Source organism: Populus euphratica, unplaced genomic scaffold, assembly GCF_000495115.2.
Source record: "Populus euphratica unplaced genomic scaffold, PopEup_1.0 scaffold778.1, whole genome shotgun sequence".
Taxonomy (NCBI): Eukaryota; Viridiplantae; Streptophyta; class Magnoliopsida; order Malpighiales; family Salicaceae; genus Populus; species Populus euphratica.
In genome coordinates, this window is record NW_011500647.1 from 7,187 (window position 1) to 23,085 (window position 15,899).

Below are 15,899 nucleotides of genomic sequence, written 5' to 3' on the forward strand. Positions count from 1 at the left end.
TTATTATTATTATTATTATTATTATTATTATTCTTTGTAATTTATATAGTTAACTTCCTTGTAATTTGACATCGGTCTTGCCGGGTTATATATTACTTCTACACTCTTGCACTTGGAAGAAAACATCAATCTTTGGGTCATGTCAGATCAAGCTGCAGCTATAGAATTTGAATTTAGGTCTGATTTATATGGATAGAAAGTTAAGACATAGGCTTAAAACTTTTATAAAGAGTCTAATATTCAAAAGGACAAATTCAAATTGTAGCAACAATAGAGGAGTCAGAATTTGTCTAACAGCCTAGACACTATTTAGTATTCAGCCTATATCTCGAGTTGTAAAAGTCCAAATGACCTCATTCTTATTTTGTTAGAAAGCTGAGATAATTTCCCAGAATTTTTATAAAGACTATCTATTGAAATTATGATGTTAACAATGACGGTTTCTGTAGAAAAGAAGATAATGATTGTTACCAAGTCAAGAAGTGAGCACCCACTCAGTGATTAGTCATCAAATCAATAGTTTTAAATTTTAGCCTATAAAAGGAGGTATATGCATCGCATATGCCATGCATTTAGGCATCTTAGTTTTCAGATCAAGATTTTGCTCTTGCTCTCTTTGTTTATATTTTATAATGTTCAAGTTTTATTTTATGTTATATTAATTTCTTGTTTATGCTTTTCATTTCCTTTCTTTTACTTGTTAACTTATATCTTATTTATGTTCTTATCTTATTTATTTATATTTTTCTCTTTTATTATGTTTAGTTAAATTTATTATGTTAAAGTGAAAAGGTTATACTAATGGTGTAAAAATAAGTATAGTATGAACTCAACATGGACTTTAATGTTTGATACTAACATATTTTGTATTTGTTATCTTGTTCACTTTTAATACTTTGCTTGTTAAATGGTTAATCTAGATTTGTGTTGAACAACTCTTGGTACAACAAATATTTAGTGCTTTCATAGCTCAACTGTATGATATAACCGATACATGTGCTATGAAATGAACCTGATTTATTGTTAATATAAGTTATCATCATGAATATCTGACAACATTTACAAGTATTAACATTATTCGAATAAGATAAGTAATGTAATCATGTTAATAATTTATAATCTGATTGGAACCTTCTTTGTGTGTGGTTTACAGTTGCGTGATAAAAAGAGTTTATATTATATTTATTTGAAATTCTATTAGTAGATCCCCTAACCTTGACAATTATTTTATCCTTGTTTAATCATTACATCAATATCACATCTCAAAAGTTCTTTTTAACTCCTTTTCTATTAATATCTATTTTTTTATTTGTAGTTTATATAGTTAATCTTCGTGTGATTCGACCCCGATCTTGTCGAGTTATTTATTACTTCGATACTCCTATATTTGAGAAAAAAAATCAATTTTTTGATCATGTCACTAGGCAGAAAAAGTAAAGAGTAAAGAGAAATTGTTGAGTGTTGTTAAAAAATAAAGAACTCTATTACTATGATGAGTTGTTTGAAATTGAATGAGGAAACCTTTTATTCCTTAAAGGATGATTTCAACCAAAATACACGTAAGAGAGAAATGAGTTGTTTCAAACTTCCATAAGGATTGTGTTAAATTATGCATATATATAAAAAAATAAAGTAAAAAATCAATCATACCCTAAAACAAATAAAGAATGACAAATTATCCTCGTAAAAAGATCATTTTTTATTAAAGGCAAAACCATAATCTCAGTGTTATAACTTATATTACAGTGTTTTTCTCTCTTTCTTAAATTTTGTAATATTTGAGTAGATAAATCAAGGGAGAAGAGGTAGAATAAAAAAATAACAACAATTGATAATCCTATACCTGTTCATCGAATTTAGTGAAAACCTAAATCCTTTCTCAACCACTAGTTCTGATGATAACGACTAGAAAGCTATACCAATAATTATAACAACAACAAGAGAATTTGGATTACTTAAATTCAAGTTGATGTCAAAATTGTGTTTAACTTTATTATATAACATGTTTTAAGATGGGATATGAAGGAATTTATATTAAATTTTAAAAAGGAACCTTTGGCTCTTTAATGGGTGATTTCAGCCAAAGTATGGGTAAAAAAAAAAATGAATTGTTGTTTCAATCTTCTATAAGGATTTTGTTTAATTATGTATAAATACAAAAAAATTAAAAAATCAATTATGCCACAAATAAATAAAGAATGACAAATTAACCTTATAAAAAAATCATTTCACTAATTATCTATCTTTTTTATTATTGGCAAAACCACAATTTTAGTTTTATGGCTTAAATTACAATATTTTTTCCCTATCCTTTGATTTTATAATATTTAAGTAGATAGGTCAAGGGATTGGAGATAAAACAAAATAACAATAACAATAATGATAATCTTATAGCAGTTGATCATAAATTAAATTTTTTTTTTTTTACCATTGATTTCAATAATAATAACTAGAAAACTATACCAACAATTATAGCAACAATAACAAGAGATTTTGAACTTTTTAATTCAAGTTATCATGAAAATTATGTTTGATTTATTATATAAAATATTTTAAGATTGAGTATGAAGAATTTTTTATGAAATTTAAAAGATAATTTTTGGTTCCAAAAAGGATGATTTAAGCCAAATAATACATGAGATAAATTTGTTATGTTCTCAAACTTCTAAAAATTGTGTTGAATTATAAATATATATAAAAAAATTTAAAAATCAATCTTGCCTGTAACAAATAAAGAATAACACATTAATATCCTGAAAATATCCTTTTATTCTTGAAGGGTTTTTTTTTTTTTAATTATCATTAAAAGGCAAAATCACAAATTTTGTGCTATATCTTACGGTGCTTTTCCAGTATCCTTAGATTTTTGTGATATTGTAGTACATAGATCGAGGGAGTGGAGGCAGAACCAAAAAATAATAACAATAATAATGATTATCCCACACCAGTTCACTGAACTTAGTGAAAAACCCAAATCCTCCTTCAACCACTGGTTCCGGCAATGACCGCCGGAAAGCTGTACCAAAAATTACAGCAACAGCAACAAGTACTGCAATCCATGTGTTCTTTGAAAGGATCCCTCCTCACTCTGGCAATCCTAACCCTAATCTCTTTCACATATCTCTCTTTCAACTCTCTCCACTCCTCCCCTCCTCCTTCCATCTCCGCGTCTTCCGTTTCTCTCCTGCCAGCGACGGAGACAACTACGAAGACTGTAGTGGTTGATGTTGGCGATGGCGAGAACGATGAGATATCGGATCTGTATCATTCTCCACGTGTATTCAAATTAAATTACGAGGAAATGGAACAGAATTTCAAGATTTACATATATCCTGATGGAGATCCAAACACATTTTATCAAACACCTAGGAAATTGACTGGAAAATACGCTAGCGAAGGGTATTTTTTCCAGAATATAAGAGAAAGCAGGTTTCGTACTCTTGATCCTGATCAAGCCCACCTCTTCTTTATCCCCATCTCCTGCCACAAGATGCGCGGCAAGGTCAGTAATAATTTTGTGTTGCGGTTGCTTTCCTAGTGAGGCAACCCTTTTGTTGATGATGACTCCTTGTCTACTTCACTATGTTAGCTATATTATTTTGTCTTGGGACTCTTCTTACTTGCTCAAAATTTAAACTGGCATAAGAGAACTCTATTCGAATCTTCACTTCTTAAACAAATTGGCATAAATTACTTTGCATTTTTGTTGTTGTTCTGATAGATTAAATTCCTTCTGACCTGAAATTCACTCTTCTGTGCAGGGGACTTCTTACGAGAATATGACCGTAATTGTTGAGAATTATGTGGAAAGCTTAATAGCCAAGTATCCCTACTGGAATAGAACTTTAGGTGCAGATCACTTCTTCGTCACCTGTCATGATGTTGGTGTAAGAGCCACTGAAGGAGTCCCATTTCTTATCAAGAATGCAATCAGAGTGGTATGCTCCCCTAGTTATGATGTCGGATTCATTCCACACAAAGATGTTGCTCTTCCTCAGGTCCTTCAGCCATTTGCCCTTCCTGCTGGAGGAAACGATGTAGAGAACAGGTAATAATAAATGACAATTTTTGAATTTTTTTTCGCTAAGCTCTATTTTTTAGGATTTGTAAATGCATAATTTTTTCCATTTATTTGTCTCCATTTTCGTGTAGACTGTGAAGCTTTGTTGCATTTTGTATGAGCATCCATGTCTTGTTTGGATCATAGCAGTCATTTTGATAATGGGCAAGAGTAGAGTTTATCCCCTTGTGGATCTTAGTGGGTTCCTCCCCCCCCACTTTTAAGATATTGTCGTGGATCGAGGACGTCAACAGAATTCAATTTTTTTTTTTTTTTTAAGTGGACTCATAATATGAATCTTTAACATCTATAATCCTTATTTGTGTTAGTATTTTGTGCTTCCCCTTAATATTAGAGGCTCAAATGCTACCTATCTCCGAAGATACAGAGAAAAAAAATATACAAGCCTAGATGTGTGACTGATTAATGACGCTACTCACTGGAAACTTTGATAGTGTGTGTGTCATCAACAGAATTCTATTTTTTAAAAGTGGACTCATAATTTACATCCTTATTTCTGTGCTAGTTTTTTGTGCTTCCCCTTAATATTAGAAGTTCAGATGCTACCTATCACCAAAGATAAGAAGAAAAAAGTACACAAGCCGACCTGTTATATCACTTACAATTGATGAAGGTTACATACTGGAAACTTTGATACTGTGTGTGTCGTACATTCAACAGAATTCAATGTTTTTTAAGTGGACTTATAATATAAATCTTTAACATCTATAACTTTTACATCCTTATTTCCATGTTAGTATCTTTGTGTGTGCATGCGCATGCTATCAGTTGAGATATGCATATGTGCAGAATGGTGTTCATTATCAGGGTTTTTTTTTTTTTTTTAACTGGATAGGATTTAGCCTTATGTTCATTACTGAACACAAGCATGCTTTACAGGACAACTCTTGGTTTTTGGGCTGGCCACCGAAACTCTAGAATTAGAGTTATACTGGCACGTGTGTGGGAAAATGATACGGAACTAGATATTTCAAGCAACAGAATAAATAGGGCTACTGGACATCTTGTATATCAAAAGAGGTTTTATGGGACTAAATTCTGTATATGCCCCGGTGGCTCTCAGGTTAACAGCGCACGCATAGCTGACTCCATCCATTATGGATGCGTTCCTGGTAAGTGTTACAACTGTTGCAATTTTTTAATATATAAGAAGGGGATAAATATGTCTCTAACCCAATTTGATGCCTCAGAAATATGAAATTAAAGGTTTCAATTCTTAAACAAGGTCCCTATCATTAACCCCAACTTAAATACCTAAAGAGTGGTTAAGCACCTAAAAAGGTAAATAAATAAAAATAAATGAGCACATAAAGGAAATTTGACATTTATTTCTTATTTTAGTCTTACTCATTTTGTGCTTGCTCCTATTCTCTTGGTAATTAATTTGGGCTTAGCAATCAGGGTGCTTGTCCCTGAATTATGACAGAAGTGTCACTGAAGTATTCACAAAAAAAAGCTTTTATTATTGTTGTTGTTGTCGTCGTTATAAAAGATTAAATCTCTGGAATCCTGAAAATGAAGGACTCATGATTTCCAAGCATGAATAATAGTTTTCTTTTTCACTGGTATTGTTTTCATTCTTTTTTATTTAGACTGCACGAGTAGGACACCACCCTTTGAACTTCTTCGGTACTGCATCCGTTGCAATCCTACATGACCACCTGTTGCTCTAGCATAAAACTAAAAGTCTTAATTCATTCTTCTGGCACTAGTAACACTCTTTAACTTGTATTTTCTCAACTGTACGACAGTAAAGGTGGAGTTGCATAATTTCTTGGGATTATTTGTATGATCTTAGATTTTCCGTAGCATGGTTTTAAATCATGGTTTTGGAAGTGGTGAACGGGCCATCGCAGGTGTTATGTAATGGTTACTACTATATCATGTGCAAATTATGTTATAACTTGGCATGTACAAAATATATATCAATGAAATAATATCTAATATGCCAAGGTCAATATTTATATCAATTAATTAATATAAAACTATTGGCTACGAATAAATATTTTCAAAAAATATATAAAAAACTAATGTTTATGTAAAGGCTGTTACACTTGTGACAGCTATGACATAACAGCTGTTACGGATGTGATGCTTGCAAAATGTTCTATCACCTTAATGGTTCACTAAAACTCCATTACAAATGGTCTTTATGATATGCTATGGCCATTTTTAAATTCATGCTCCATAGTATTGGAGCTTCCTATAAAGTCAAACATTTTTTGTACAATTTTAACTACTGCTCAAAAAGTGGATTAAGAGTCATTTTTCTTGAATAGTTTTGTTACTTCTCTTGCAGTAATATTGTCCAACTATTATGACCTGCCATTCAATGACATACTTGATTGGCATAAATTTTCCGTCATACTCAAGGAGCAAGATGTGTATCAGCTCAAGCAAATTCTGAAGGACATACCTGACAATCAATTTGTTTTACTGCATAAGAATTTAATTAAGGTAGATCTGGTAGATCCTGTTCAATTGTAGCTTGAAACTTAATTCTTGTGGTTAGATTATTGATTTTTGGCTGAGCAACTTTGAAGTCCTCATTAATGATTACTCACAAGAATTTATGTCATGTTTTCTCAGGTACAGAAGCATTTCCAGTGGAATTCACCCCCAATAAAAAATGATGCATTCCATATGGTCATGTATGATCTTTGGCTGCGCCACCATGTGATCAAATATTAGTTGGTTAAGGGGTGTCATCCCAGTTGTCACCCCCAATAAAAAATGATGCTCAAAACTTTTCATGCTAACAACCCAAAGCCCGTACACCATCACATACAAAACCATCCTCCATGCTCCTTTGAGCTAGGGAATTGGAGGACCAAGTGCTTCTTAGGTCCCAATTTTTTTTCTTTTTTATGTCTAGCACTGCATCTATTGTATATGTTTCTGATCCACGATCCTCGTTCCACTATGTGGGTCTAGTTTCTTTTTGAATCATTTTGAGGCATAACAGAATTTAACATAGAACTTAAATCAAACCAGTGCAATTTGTATACCTGTTGAAACAGCACATGTGCAAAATCTCAGTCTTGCTTGTGCTGCAGCTCTGCTTGCAATAGGTAGAGAAAACATGTTTTCACGGAGCATGCAGCGTCCATGGTAAACCTGCCTTCATTTGGAAACACAATGTTATCCTTTCTGTTTTGAAGGATAGAAGGAAGTTACAGTTGGCTCTTGTTTGTAGCTTGACCATTAGGCTGCATGGAAAAACACACTTGGAAAGGAAACAGGTATCATTTTGGTTCAATGGATTATGTTTCGTTTAGAGAAACTCTTGCATAAAGAGAGGCTAAGGGTGGGTGTTGTTACTAAGGGTGGGTGTTGTTAGGAATGCGGTTGAAACTGTTTTTTCTTAAATTTTAATTTTTTTTATAAAAATTATTTTTATTTTATGTTTTCAGATTATTTTGGTATGTTATATTTTGATATGTTAATATCAAAAATAATTTTTAAAAATAAAAAAATTATTTTAATATATTTTTAAATGAGAATCATTTTGAACTGCAATGGATCAGGCTTAAATATGTTGCATTTACCTTATTAGCCTTTATTCCTTCATCTATTTCATATTCCTGCTTCTATTTCTATCAGTTGGAATTCTTAATTGTCCATACCCTTGTGGGATTTTAATGATTAAAAAGAAGCTATCATATTATATATAGTTGGTAAGAAGGTTCAGTGTATATTGTTTTTGCCTCTGGACTCGAATTGGTGTATAATCAAAATCCCTTCGTGCTTTATCTGTATCCGTCTTTGTGGAGGTGGGTACGATTGCCATCTCTAATTCAAATCAAGCCTGTTCCATTCCTGTTTTGCACTATTCAGCTATGATAATTTAATTTATCGCACCAACAAATCACTCTGTGTGTCCGTTAACTGCATCTCTCAATAAGGTTTATGATATTGATGAAGGATTTCATCAACCATAACTGACTTGACAAGAAAAAAGAATAGAAAAGAAGAAAAAACATTATGATGGAGAGCTTTTTGGAGTCTTAGTCTTCGATGGTGTTGAATGTATGGGCTTTCAAATCCTAGCATTTTGGAGTCTTGCTTCTGCGAAGTCAGTCACCGTAAAGTTCATTGGAAATTTCCAGTGTTGGACTTGAGAGAGTTTGAAATTTTCAAGCATTATAAAACCAGTCAGAGTCAGATATGGCTACTTGAAAAGTATAGCAAGATTGAGTAGACTTTCCAGAGGCAACCTAAATACAATTACTTTAAACCAACCAGATTGAGTGTGTGTGTTTGGTCTTATAATGTAAAATGTCTTTTATTTTAAAATATATTAAAATAAGTTATTTGAGATTTTTATTTTATTTTTTATGCTAATTTATCAAGATAATCAGAAAATATTAAAAAAATAATTTAATATATTATCAAGTCAAATGAAGTTTTAATAATAATAATAAACATTTTATACTACTATTTCAATGCCAGTAAAATCACCACAGTGAATACTAAGTCTCCACTTGTGATCAATCTGAGTTACAAACTTACTGGCACTTGTGATCCATCTAGAAGTGAATACATCCTAAGGTATAACAACGTTGGGGTTCATGTAACTAGGCCGAGCTGTCAAGTTAGAGAAAACATAACAGGCAATAGGGGTGTGTGTGTGTGTGTGTGTATATGATAAAAAAGAAGAAGAAAACTTCATTAAACATCACTGGACAGTACTTGTTACAATAAACTGCAGACTAGCTCCAACAGATAAATTAGGACACAGCTGCAATATGTCTTCATAAAACATGAGTTGCTTTATTTTCATTCGTAGAAACCTGGCAGAGACTGAAATTTAATCCTCCTTGTAACAAATTTCTGCAATCTTCAAACACAACACTAAGTTCAGAGACCATCTTTGCATCCAATTCTATACTCACATTATGCATACCTTCAAAGATCAAGAATTCTAGAACAACTTTGAGCCTAATGCTTTAATTAAAATGATATTATTTTGATTTTATTTTTTTTTAATTAATCCGGATGGCCCTGTCAAAACCCGGAATCCGGACCTTAAACCAGGCCAAGTTTAAGAACTATGCTTCCCGAAGTCTATTGAACAATCTTCCATTGCTGCCAAACTTCTATCCATTCCAAATCTACTCATTCCTCTAACTTCAAATCATCCACATAGACACAACCAACTTGGACAATTACTCTTCATCTAATAGTGGAACCGAAATGAAAAATCAAAAACCAAATTCATGATAACAATACATGACACCATTCATGTCAGCCTCATGCCAAACATTAATAATAAAATCACAATTAAGAAATAAGTTCTCTTTTGTTTTGCCTATTGTATTACATAATACAACAATTATGAACCTCGACTCTCATTTGTAACAACTTAGATCTAGTGGGCAAACAATCATGGCATAATATATAAATAAAATACTTGATCTGAGATGGTATCCTAAAATTCCAAAGTCTCCTCTATGTCCCTAATATTGCTTCTTCTAATCAGGAATCTCAACCTCGATGGCCATCCTATAACAAATTTCATACTAAAATTCCCTTATTTATTAAAGTGCCTAGAAAGCTTATCATCAATATTTCTATAAGATAAAGGTATAACTTGCACAACAAGTGCATCCTTTGGCTGAAAGAGTGAATTAATCATTTGTAAATCCCAATCAAAATCAATATCCAAAATAAGATCACAAATATGTAAAAGATTACAGCCCTTCTATTAACGATGTCTTAATGAATCTATTTGCATCATCCATTAACCATGCATCAAGCCAAACCTTCACATTAATACCCCTAACAACCCATCATATACTGCCTCTGCTAATCACTTCTTGTGAGCTATGGATGCTTCACCAAACAAAGTTAGGTGTATGCCCTAAACAGGCATTCATAAAGTCCTTTATAGGAAAATATTTTGCTTTGAGAATCCTTGTCACTGATGAATGAGATTTGACAATTAATTTACATACTAACTTACTAAGAAGAACCAATTTAAAGCAATGCAAATTTCTAAAACTAAGACCACCATCTTCTTTTTACACTATCTGTCACATATCTTCCAAATTTATCACATGACCATTTCTTTGACCATTACCCTATAAATAGTTATTCATTATTTTTTGCAACTCATCATATAAAGAAATAGGCAACAAGAGAACACTTATAATATATGATAGTAAAACTTGAGCCACCGAGTTAATCTACATAGTTTTTTTAACCTTAAACAACAATCTATCTTTTTACCCATGAACTTTCTTCCACATTTGATCCCTCAAGTAAACAAATATTAATCATTTGTTATGTCCAATTAAAAAGTTCAAGCCCAAGTATTTTCCATGATTCAAAGGAGAAAACACATGGAGAAGACCTTAAATATGCTGCTTATATGGCTCTTTGACATTCTTACTAAGATAGATTCTTGGTTTCTAGAAATTGACACCCTGCCTAAAAATTAGCTCATATTGGTGTAACAATTCTTTCATATCATAACTCTTCTAAGTTGTGGCATTGAAAAAGAAAAAGTTGTCATCTACAAAGAATAAGTCAGAAACAAATAAGGCGAGAGAGGATCCCCCTAACACAGCTTTTTGTATGTTTGTATAGGACTAACTTCACTATCTTTAAAACACATAAATATCTCATTGTAGTAACACATAACATTATTTAATCCAACCAATCAACCGCAAATCCCAACTTTAAGATAATAGTATACAAGTAATTCTAATGAATTCAATTATACGCCTTATGGATAACTATCTTCAAAGCTACCCACCATTGATTCCCTTTGAATGAGGTTTTTCATGAAATGAACGGTTTATAATGTAATCACTACATTATTTATAATGACTCTCCTTGGTATGACTGTTGCTTGATTCATAGAGAAGATGGAAGTCATAATTTCTTTCATCACATTAGCTAGGACTTTGAATATTAATTTATATAATACATTACAAGGAGAAATAGGTGTGAGTTCATTCATACTTTAAAGATTCTCACACTTAGAAATTAGAACCATGAAAATGTCAAATAGAGTTGCTGGGAATTCATTTCTAGTTAACCAACTTCAACAAGCATTATATACATTAGAACCAATTAAAGAACAAAAGTTCTGGAAACAAACTTTGGATTTAGTCTATCTAGACCTGAGGATTTATCTTGGGCCATTTGAAACATTGCTATTCTGAACTTATTAACTTGAAAAGAGGCATATAGGAAGCATTCATACCTAAGTTAGGTAACATACAATATTACACAATCTAGAAGTTGATGATCTCATTTTTGACTTTCTACAAACAACTTTGTGAAGTAATCTTGTACTAGATTCTACATTCATTCATCATCCTCCATAATAGTTCCTGTTTTATCCATTAATCTAGTTACCTTGCTTTACTCAATGCAACTAAGTGAAAACACTTGGTATCACCACCTACTAGTTTAAAAGACTTAGTTAGTTGCGTCTAATAATCATCTTCATGAGTCAATAGCTTAGCCAACCTTTCTTTATAAGATGCATACTCCAACACAATCTAATTATCCTTTAACAATTAAAACGCATCAAGTTTACTAGGACAAACTGAAATTTCCTTCTTGAAATTATTACCCAAATTCCTTCCTCATTATAAAACCCAACTCACTCAAAATTGGAACCTATTTGTAAGATCCTGGCCATGTGTAACTTCTCAAGTATCATTCAAAAGTTATTGTAAATCTAGTTTCCTAAACCAAGCATTTTCAAACTAGAAGTCGTTGTGATTTCGAAAAAAATATTGCTTCCTTACCATCAACAAGACTAGATTATGGTTAGAAGAGGAGTAGGTAAGATTGTAAAGTTAGGTTTTATCGAAGTAAGATAGCCAATTATTCATGCATATATCCTTATCTAGCCTCTCTTAAACCTACATCTCTATTTCAGACCCCCTCTTCCAAGTGTAACGATAACCAATTAAGGGTAGGTTTCTCAATTTACAATCCATAATTGCTTCTTTAAAACCCTAGTATAAAGTATTCTGGTGAGGATGACTCCCTTTATATCTTTAACTTAAAACAAGTCATTGTAATCCCCAATACAAACCCAAGTAAGATTTGATCGAGGATTTAATGCTTATAGCAAATTCCAAGACTCCCTCCTCCTATGTCTTTTGAGAAATCCATAAAACATGTAAATATCCATTTAAATTTATCCACTCCTACTATAAATAAATCTACATGATTATTAGAATAACCTAACAAAGAAACTAACTCTGGATTTTTCCAATACACAACTAAACATCTCCCTCTACATATTCTATCCACAACAAAACACCTATCATATTTAATCTCAACACGTAAACTGTCAATTTACTAGCATCTATTAAAGTTTTTGAAAGAAAAAAAATATCTAGCTTTTTTTAGAACATCAGCTTCTTAAGAGCTTAAACTACACAAAGATTGTCTCGCCCTTTACAATTCCACCTTAAGTAACTCATAATTTATGGCAGACCTACTCAATAGGCTCTATTAATATCATAGGAACATGTTCTAAACTCTCAACCCTTTTATATATGAAAAAGGCCTAACCAAAGACCTATTAATTTTCAAATTATACCTGTAACCATACTTTTCTTCAAGCCCATACAACTCCTTTTCCTTTCATTAATTAGTTATAGGCCCATGTTTTCCAGTAAATGTATGCCCAATGGCACATCAATTTCATGTGCATTAACAAAATTAAACGTTGTGGAATTATAAGGACATGTAACTACTCCTTGTTGAATGTGCTAAACAAGAATAGTCATATGTAATGTTTAAGATATTACTCCTTTTTACATAACTACTGTCTGTCATCATCACTTACTACCCTTCTTGGTGGAGCCCAAAACTAAGGCCCACACTCTTTCACCAAATCCCCCTCACACATATGGAAGAGTTTTACACACAACCTATATGAATGTCCAAAAACTCCACAATTAAGAGGAAAAAAAAGTTTGGAAGCCTTTTGTATTTAAATTTGATAATTGACCATAAATTGTCCCCTCTATAGATCTTTTTCCATCATTTTAGAGGTAGTCTAGCATCCATATAGACCCTAAATGCATCTAAATGCTCTAAATACCAACATTGTTATTAACATCATAATATAAAAGAGTTCTAATAAAATTACCAAATTGCTTTTCAATCCCAACAAACATATAACCACGTGGAAAATCAAGCACTTGAATCAAAAACTCAATATAATGAATTGATATTTGACCCAGAACCTCCCTTTCTCTCAAGCGATGCAATAACAAAAGATGATTATCAAAAATCCACGTAGATCCTTTTTATATCTATAGGTGTAAAAATTGAAACAAGTATCTTTTAGAGCTAAGATCTTTGATACAAATTCCTCTTCCTGCCATAAGCTTGCAATCTTGTTGTGCATAACATTAGAATTAATTCCTCTATCTATTATAGATAGTGCTCGGCGAGGCATAAATCAAAAAAGACTTGAGTTGTCTCATTGCCTCAACCTTAAACATAATCTCCTCCTCTTCATCATCTATAAGTGTTAAATTCTTCATATGTGAATCCATCAAACTATTACTCATATCATACATCTTGTAAATAGAGCAAGACTCTCTTCCTTTTTCATACTAAATAAAAGGACATAAGCTAAAATAAGTTTTTGTGTACTTTACTATGAATGGATTGTTTATTTTTATTTTGGTTTTAGCTTTAAAAAATGAATCAAGACACATGTAAAAACTCATCATAGTGTCCACTTTGTCCTTTATTATTGCAAATGTTTTCTTTTTTCTCCTCTCATGCCTTTATAAAACTTTTTAAATTTGTCTTTATGTCTCATAATATAGTATAAGATTATATTGATTTTTATAACTCGATTATTTATAAATATCTTAGTAATTTCAATATATCAATACTTTGATAATTATGTTTGTTTTATTATTCTCATTTTATTATTCATGTAATAATAATATAATAATATCATATCTCATGCTTTTAATAAAAGTTTAACTTATATTTTATTCTATTTAAAACCCAAAATAAAATTTGTCTCCAAATATATTTTCAATTAAATTTTTTAAAAATTTTATACAATACCTACCAACCAAAGACACCAATTAAACAATTTTAGAGTTATTTATCAATTAAATTGAATTTAAAAAATTATATCTCAATCTAAAATCAAATAATGAAAAAGTATTTAAGATTATGAATATGTTTTATATTTTACTTGCTCAATTGATATTCAATTTAAATTCTTAAGCATTCCTAATTCTAAAAATAAGTGCAATAAAATAACGTGCATAATTCTATATAGTAAATTTATTAAGAAAAAAACAACTAATTAGAAAGCTAAAAGATTGTAAATGATATATACAACAACACAACCAAAAGATTGATATCTTCTTTCAAGTGTAGGAGTGTCGAAGTAATAAATAACCCAGCAAGACCGGGGTTAAAGCACAAGAAGGTTAACTATAATAATAACAACAACAACAACAACAACAACAACAAGTTAAAGATGACTTTGAGATGTAAGATTAATGTGAAGATTAAATAATAATAAAAATAATTATTAAGGTTAGAGGATCCATTAAGAGTATTTCAAACAAGTATAGTATAAACACTTTTTATTACTCAACTGGAAACCATACATAAAGGAGATTCCAATCGGATTATAAATTTTTAACATGATTATAGTAGTTATCATATTCGAATAATACTAATACTTGTAAATGTTGTCAAGTATTCATGATTATAACTTATGTTAACAACAAATCAAGTTCTTTTCATAGTACAGGTGTTGGTTATACCATATAGTTAGGCTATGAAAGTACCAAGTATTTGTTGTATCAAGAATTATACAATATAAATCTATATTAACCATTTGACAAGCAAAGTATTAAAAGTGAACAAGATAACAAATACAAAACATATTAGTATCAAACATTAAGGTTCATGTTAAGTTTACACTATACTTATTCTTACACCATGGTGTAACATTTTCACCTTGACATAATAAACTTAACTAAACATAATGAAAGAAAGAAAAATATAAATAAACAAGATAAGAATATAAATAAGATATAAGTTAACTAAGTAAAGGAAAAGAGAAAGGAATAAACAAGAGATTAATGAAAGAAAAATTTAAGCATTATAAAAATAAAAAGAAAGAGAGTAAGAATATGATCTTGATCTGAAAATCAAGATGTCTAAATACATGACAAATTCCTCCTTTTATAGGCCAGAATTTAGAACTATTGATATGTTTACTAATTGTTGAGTGGGTGGCCACATCTTGACTTGGTGATAATCCTTATCTTTTTGTATAATCAAAACATCATTGCTAACATCAGAATTTGAACAAACTTTCCTCATAAAAGTTTTAGAAAATTATCTCAACTTTTCAGAACAAAAAAAAAATTGAGGTCATTTGAAATTCTAGAACTCAAGATATGGGTTGAACACTGAATAGTATCTGGGTTGTAGGACAAATTCGAACTTTTCCGTTGTTGCTATAATTTGAACTTAAAAACGAATTTTTTTGAATCTTGGACTACCATCAAAGTTTTAGATCTATGACTTGGCATTCCATCCATATAGAACAGATCTAAATCCAAGTTCTATAGCTTCAATTATGATCTAATAACCGAACAGTGTTCTAGTTTGGACTTAACCAACATTTTTTTTCTAAGCTTGGCCCTCACTTTGTCTTTTAAATTTTAGAAGTTAAACTCATCAATCAATTATTTTATTTATGTTATAACCCTATATTTAAGATGAATATTTATCATAAATTAAAGGTATCTTATATTATTAGATATATTATTATAAAACATACTTTAGT

At 30.9% G+C, this 15,899-nt stretch overlaps 1 protein-coding gene across 2 annotated transcripts; it reads left to right on the plus strand.

The window, feature by feature from the left end:
- The first annotated feature begins 2,815 nt into the window (after positions 1–2,815).
- On the plus strand, positions 2,816–7,100 carry LOC105115833 (probable glycosyltransferase At5g03795). Of its 2 annotated transcripts, XM_011012873.1 has the most exons (5): positions 2,819–3,502; positions 3,762–4,048; positions 4,961–5,193; positions 6,381–6,538; positions 6,671–7,100. In XM_011012873.1, exons 1-5 carry the CDS (start codon positions 3,002–3,004, stop codon positions 6,770–6,772), a joined length of 1,281 nt encoding a protein of 426 aa, XP_011011175.1. In that variant the 5' UTR covers positions 2,819–3,001; the 3' UTR covers positions 6,773–7,100. The 2 variants fall into 2 exon arrangements, with proteins under 2 accessions (XP_011011176.1, XP_011011175.1); XM_011012874.1 differs by lacking the exon at positions 6,381–6,538 and having other exon boundaries at positions 2,816–3,502.
- Positions 7,101–15,899: the final 8,799 nt, after the last annotated feature.

Coding starts and splice junctions, on each gene's coding strand:
- LOC105115833 (XM_011012873.1), top strand. CDS start 3,002: ATGACCGCCGGAAAGCTGTACCAAAAATTACAGCAACAGCAACAAGTA. Junction 5,194..6,380: donor CCATTATGGATGCGTTCCTG/GTAAGTGTTACA, acceptor CTTCTCTTGCAG/TAATATTGTCCAACTATTAT. Junction 6,539..6,670: donor TGCATAAGAATTTAATTAAG/GTAGATCTGGTA, acceptor ATGTTTTCTCAG/GTACAGAAGCATTTCCAGTG.